The 6,660-nt window shown below is 48.8% G+C and overlaps 1 protein-coding gene across 1 annotated transcript in view; it reads left to right on the top strand.

The window, feature by feature from the left end:
- Positions 1–2,600: 2,600 nt before the first annotated feature.
- The window catches only part of LOC140305246 (phosphofurin acidic cluster sorting protein 1-like), a 23,670-nt gene continuing 19,610 nt past the window's right edge, over positions 2,601–6,660 (top strand). Inside the window, exon 1 of the mRNA XM_072384010.1 lies at positions 2,601–2,755. Coding sequence (XP_072240111.1) covers positions 2,700–2,755 — 56 coding nt within the window. The 5' untranslated portion in view covers positions 2,601–2,699. The remainder of the gene's footprint in view (positions 2,756–6,660) is intronic.

Raw genomic sequence — 6,660 nt, 5'->3', positions numbered from 1 at the left:
AGTGGAGAGAGACGCTCGGCCGTTCAAAACGTTCACATCCGGCCCCACAAACAGATTAAAACCTCCTGGAAAACACAAGATCCAGAAAAGTCTCTGAAGTCTCAGCCCATCGGAGGCCAAAGACGCCGTACTGGCAGACATGTTCTGCTCCTCTGAAGGATTCTGCTCTGATCTGAGCCCAAAAATAAAACAATAAAGTAGTTGAACGGCTTCATTTTACCTCATTGATGAAATGAAATCAGTGGACAGGACTGCTCAGGCAGAGGTGCTAATAACACTTTACAAATGCTTTGGTGCTACTGCTTTTAACTTCTCCTCAGATTAAACTGTACATTAAAGTAGATTAAACTGTGCCAAAGCTAACGTGAGAGGTTCTGGTTCCTTAACTCTTACTGAGCAGTGGGGACCCTGACAGTCCATTGTTATCTAGGAGCAGCACAGATATCTGGACCTGACAACAAGCTCAAACATTAATGTTTTATCCTCATGTTCTCTTTTACCGGGTTAAAGCAGCAACACTGTTTCAGCTCAGAAACACTTTGATCCCACTGGTTTCTGAATATCTGATATCTATTTGGATCTGATGGCTGCTGATTACTTTTATGATGATGATGATGATTTGATTGACTGTGGTTACTGGGAGCTGCTTTATGATTAAGACAGAGGCATTAGATCAGTTTTTGATGACAAATTACTACCTGATGCTGTATTGTACCTTAAAAATTTGATTAATACCAAATAAAAAATAAGCCTGTTAAATTAATGACGTTATCAGCATTTGTTGTAGATGAGTTGATGGTGAGTGGATGTGTTTCTGACCCGCTGCAGTACCCCTGCACAGCCAGCAGGGGGCAGTGTGCAGCGCCCCTGCGCAGCCAGCAGGGGGCGGTGTGCAGCGCCCCTGCGCAGCCAGCAGGGGGCGGTGTGCAGCGCCCCTGCGCAGCCAGCAGGGGGCGGTGTGCAGCGCCCCTGCGCAGCCAGAGGAGGACTTCACCTCCATCCCACAGGAAGAGGAGGACTTCACCTCCATCCCACAGGAAGAGGAGGACTTCACCTCCATCCCACAGGAAGAGGAGGAGGACTTCACCTCCATCCCACAGGAAGAGGAGGAGGACTTCACCTCCATCCCACAGGAAGAGGAGGACTTCACCTCCATCCCACAGGAAGAGGAGGAGGACTTCACCTCCATCCCACAGGAAGAGGAGGAGGAGGAGTTCACCTCCATCCCACAGGAAGAGGAGGAGGACTTCACGGGTCTGATTAGTGTTTCTCTGATGCTGCGTCCAATAGGAGCTCAGTCCTGGGCGGAGAAGGTTAACGCCATGCAGCTTGGACAAAAACAGCCGCCATGGCAACCTTTGGCTGCTGAATTCTGGTTCTGAAGACTCCAGTTTGGATTTTCCTTGTTAGGGTTTGACACATGCCCCCATCCTGCCTTCTCTGCTGAATGATTTTCCATCAAAGGAACCATAATTAACCAAGGAGACATCGTGCTGAATTAAGAATTGTAGCTGGAACCATAAATCCAGGTTAACTGATGTAGTTTTATATAAACTTTATGATATATAAAAATGTCCTTTTTGTCCTTCTGCCATTAGAACTGAATCTTATTTAAGGGAAGTCAGCCCTGGTTTTATTATCTGGACTCGAAGGTTGACTCCACCTGTCCGTGCAGATGCACGTGCATCAGTTATTTATTCATGTAAAATAATCTCTTCCTGCGGTTCATATTTCCGCCACAAGATGGCAGCATCAGTAAGACTGTTAAACTGAACGTTTCCTGCTTATAATGCTCTAATCAGGATAGTTCTGTTCATTTAAATGTTTCAGAAAACATTTAAAATGATGTTGAGTCACAAACTTTTCTGTTAAATCTATTTTCATCTTTTTCTCTGTGAGAAATAAAGAATGTTTTCCTGTTTAATGTGAACCATGTGTGATAATAAAGTGTTAAAGATGTATATCTGTAAAATACAACTTATTCTTTTACATAATGAAGCAGAAACACATAAAAATGGGGAGAAAATATTGGAAATGAAAGTAAATACATCGATAAATAACTTGCAAAGAAAAAGAAAGAAAGAAAAGAAATTCAATATAAAATGATAAAAAGTAATTCAATAAGAAGCAAATGAAAGAAAAACAGAAATAAATCAACAGAAAGAAAGTAAATAAAAAAGTAAACATTAAGACAAATGAATGAAAATTAAAGCAGAAAATTCAAATTGTTTCACATTCTATGAAATTATTTCAGAATAAATTATTTTTATCTACTTTTAATAGTATTTATCATCTTATAAACTTATTTATTTGGCCACTTTGTGGCATTTTCAGTCCCCCAATCAAAGAAAGGGAAAGGGGGGGGGGGGGGGACCACCTGACTCCCACTCAGGGCCCGGAACCCTGTGTTGGTGTCATGTTCAAAAGGATCAGTTCTTAGAACCCAGCACATCGGAACAGGAACAGTGAGCAGAACCCGCGCGCTCCCCCCCCCACCGCGTCCATCCGCTCAGCCCCGCCCCTCGGCGCCCTGCCGCGGCACCGGAGATCAGCAGCAGCCGCATCACGGCAGCATGGCGGCGGCCGCGGACAGAGGAGGCTCCCGGGGAGTCGCTCTCCCGCCGGGTCCGGCTCCGGCAGCGGACCCGGCGGCGGGTTCCGGTGCTGATGGACTCACACACGGTCGCGTCACAGTTCCGATGAACCTGTATGCGACGTGGGAGGTTGACCGCTCATCTCCGAGCTGCGTGCCCAGGTAAGAGGATTAATGTTCGGGCTGCCAGGTGAAGAGGAGGAAGATCTGTGCCGTGCGCGCGGGGTGGGCGCGTGTTCGTGCGCGTTAAATGTTTATTTGATTGGACCTTTTGTTCCAGGAGAACTTCTCCTGAGGATCCGGACTGAGTTAAACCTTCAGACTATTTGAATCGATGATGAACATAAATCACTAATAATCAGTCCCTGGTGTGGGCGGAGCTACCTGCAGGTGCGCCACACCTGTGAAACACACCTGTGTGCTGGTTCTGGACCAGCTGGCCTCTTCCTCTGTGGTTGGGTTTTCTGGCTGAGCAGATCCGGCTCCCTGCCTGTGGGCCACACTTTGTGGATCATGAGCTCAGAGCTCTGGTCCAATTCTTAAAAAGCCTCCCATCATCGTCTGTTTCACCTCAACATCAGGAGGTCAGAGTCAGACGGAGAAAACTGCTTCAGCATCCAGCTGTGATGTGGGTCTGAGACTCCAGATGTTCAGTAAATCCTCTCCAGAAACAGCTGCTGATGGATCTGGTGGATCTGGTGGATCTGATGGATCAGATGGATCTGGTGGATCTGATGGATCTGGTGGATCTGGTGGATCTGATGGATCTGATGGATCTGGTGGATCTGGTGGATCTGATGGATCTGGTGGATCTGATGGATCAGATGGATCAGGTGGATCTGATGGATCTGGTGGATCTGATCTCATCCTGTGGTCACAGAAAGGTTCTCTCAGATATCAGAGATAATGTAGAATAGAATATCCTCCACCATCCGGAGCTCAGAGTCGAGCCGCTGCTCCTCCACACAGGAGGGAGTCAGCTGAGGAGGCCCCGGGTCAGAACCAGAACTCTCTGGAGGGGTCATATATCCCCTCTGGCCTCAGGTCCCTGCAGGAGGAGCTGGAGAGTGTTTCTGGGACGGGTTTACCTGCTGGTTCTGGGACCCGACCTCAGATAACCAGAAGATGAGGATGGATGAACCTCTGAATGAGACGAACCTTCTTCAGTGTTAATGGAGGCCAGCAGGACCCCCCCCCCCCCCCCCCCCCCCCCCCCCCCTGAAATGAGATCTGCGTAACGCTGGCAGCAGATTAGCAGGATTAGCTCCACTGGCTGCTGTTGGCAGGAAGCTGAGGGACGAGGCTCTGCCTGATCCTGCAGTAATGAGGGCTCAGGTGGAGCAGCTCACCTGGATCCTTCCCCCTCTGACCTGGAGGGAGGCTGGAACAAGTCCTCACAACCCCCTCTGACCTGGAGGGAGGCTGGAACAAGTCCTCACAACCCCCTCTGACCTGGAGGGAGGCTGGAACAAGTCCTCACAACCCCCTCTGACCTGGAGTTTGATCTCCATGATCTAATTAGATTCCAGTAATCGCATTAGAAGGAAGTCTCTGTGAGAGCAGCACTGAAGCGTCTCTGAATCCCTGCTGGAGGATCCGGCGTTTCTGAAATGAACCCCACATGTCGGAGTTCTTGTGTTAAATGTGATCATCTTTATTCTTGATGATTTCTCCACTTTACTCCCAGAAAAGATGAAAATGATCTAAAATGCAACAAAAACATTTTGCTGCATTTTAATTAGTTTGAACTTTATTTAACAGAAGAATCCACAGAAAGTAGAATCTGCAGCAGCAGAAAGTTTAGAGACTCCACAGCTTCTGGAAGCTTCTGCTTCTGGAAGCTTCTGCACCCAGCAGCTCACCTGCTGACAGGTGTCAGGATCACATGACTCAGGGACCCACTTCTTTTTGCATGTCCCTGAATGAAAGTGTGACTGTTAGGTGGCAAAACCACATCAGAAAGATGCTGGACGTGTTAGACGTTCTCTACAAGCTCCTCCTCAAAGCTTCCTGCCCTTTTTCCCTCTGCCGACCCCATGATCCTGTGACCCTGTGACCCCGTGACCCCATGAACCCATGACCCTGTGACCCCGTGAGCCTGTGACCCCATGAACCCGTGACCCCATGACCCTGTGACCCCATGACCCTGAGACCCCGTGACCCTGTGACCCCGTGAGCCTGTGACCCCATGAACCCGTGACCCAGTGACCCCATGACCCTGAGACCCCATGATCCCGTGACCCTGTGACCCCGTGACCCTGTGACCCCATGACCCTGTGACCCCATGACCCCGTGAGCCTGTGACCCCGTGACCCAGTGACCCCATGACCCCATGACCCTGTGACCCCATGACCCGTGACCCTGTGACCCGTTATCTGGTTGAATGTGGCCCCACACTGCCCCTGCTGGTCACCTGCATATTGCAGCTTGTGAACACAGGATAAACGATGATAAACAGGCGTTTCTGCAGTTATAATCAGGTTTATTCCTGGCCCCAGGCTCCCCAGCAGGGAAGCGTCGTGGCTCCCCACTTTGTGCCAAACTCCGTCAGAGATTCATCCATCAGGTAGAGAAACGTTTCTCAGAGTCAGACGGGAAAGAACTTGATCTCTCAGCATCTGAAGATGGTCAGCTGCTCATCCAGGGCTTCTGATTTGTTTCTCCACATTCGGTGAACTTGATTTTGACCAAACCAGCTTTTTCACCCATCAGTTGCAGCTTTTAGGCACAAAAAGACGTCCTTGTTAAGCTGCTGCTGCTCCTCACGTGGTTGAAGACGGCGTCACAGAACTCTCTTTAGAGCTCTAAAACCCGCTGGCATCACTGGGTTGGTGCTGCGATGCCAGATCAGCGTCTCTCTTCTTCTTCCACACGACACGATGTGCAAAAAGAGGCACCTTTGTTCAGGTTAAAGTAACGGTCGGGGCGCGGTGAACCGTCCTGAAGCTGGGAGAGTTGGGACCTGAGGGGCAACTTGCCTGGAGACTCTGAATGAGGCATGAAATATAAACCAGCTGTCCTCATCAGGGCTCCAGCTGCTCCATTTTATCCATCTCACATTTCCCCTCAGCTCGCTGCTCCAGCAGCTGAACAGCTTTCCTGTTGCCGTGGTTACGCATAATAACAGATGTAAAAAAACCTCCCAGCAGAAGCATCTAAAGCAGCTCAGAAACGTGTTCATAAATCTGTGTTTTCACAGAAAAATCAGAGCTGCTGCAGCCGGTGGCTCTGTGATTAAGGACGTAAACGCCTCCTCTGCTCTCACGTCTTTATTCAAACTAAATAACACCGTTCCAGGTTTGCTCTGTAACTTAAAGCTAACACCTGTCCTGCTGCTCTGTAACTTAAAGCTAACACCTGTCCTGCTGCTCTGTAGCTTAACGCTAACACCTGTCCTGCTGCTCTGTAACTGAAAGCTAACACCTGTCCTGTCCTGCTGCTCTGTAACTGAAAGCTAACACCTGTCCTGTCCTGCTGCTCTGTAACTTAAGCTAACACCTGTCCTGTCCTGCTGCTCTGTAACTTAAAGCTAACACCTGTCCTGCTGCTCTGTAACTTAAAGCTGACACCTGTACTGCTGCTCTGTAGCTTAAAGCTAACACCTGTCCTGTCCTGCTGCTCTGTAGCTTAAAGCTAACACCTGTCCTGTCCTGCTGCTCTGTAACTTAAAGCTAACACCTGTCCTGCCACTCTGTAACTTAAAGCTAACACCTGTCCTGTCCTGCTGCTCTGTAACTTAAAGCTAACACCTGTCCTGCCACTCTGTAACTTAAAGCTAACACCTGTCCTGTCCTGCTGCTCTGTAACTTAAAGCTAACACCTGTCCTGTCCTGCCACTCTGTAACTTAAAGCTAACACCTGTCCTGTCCTGCTGCTCTGTAACTTAAAGCTAACACCTGTCCTGCCACTCTGTAACTTAAAGCTAACACCTGTCCTGCTGCTCTGTAACTTAACGCTAACACCTGTCCTGTCCTGCTGCTCTGTAACTTAAAGCTAACACCTGTCCTGTCCTGCTGCTCTGTAACTTAAAGCTAACACCTGTCCTGTCCTGCTGCTCTGTAACTTAA

The sequence above is a fragment of the Leuresthes tenuis genome, unplaced genomic scaffold (genome assembly GCF_036924035.1).
Source record: "Leuresthes tenuis unplaced genomic scaffold, fLeuTen1.0.hap1 SCAF_4, whole genome shotgun sequence".
NCBI classification, from domain to species: Eukaryota; Metazoa; Chordata; class Actinopteri; order Atheriniformes; family Atherinopsidae; genus Leuresthes; species Leuresthes tenuis.
Note: the sequence above shows the minus strand (reverse complement) of the source record. Positions and strands in the feature narration are given on the sequence as shown.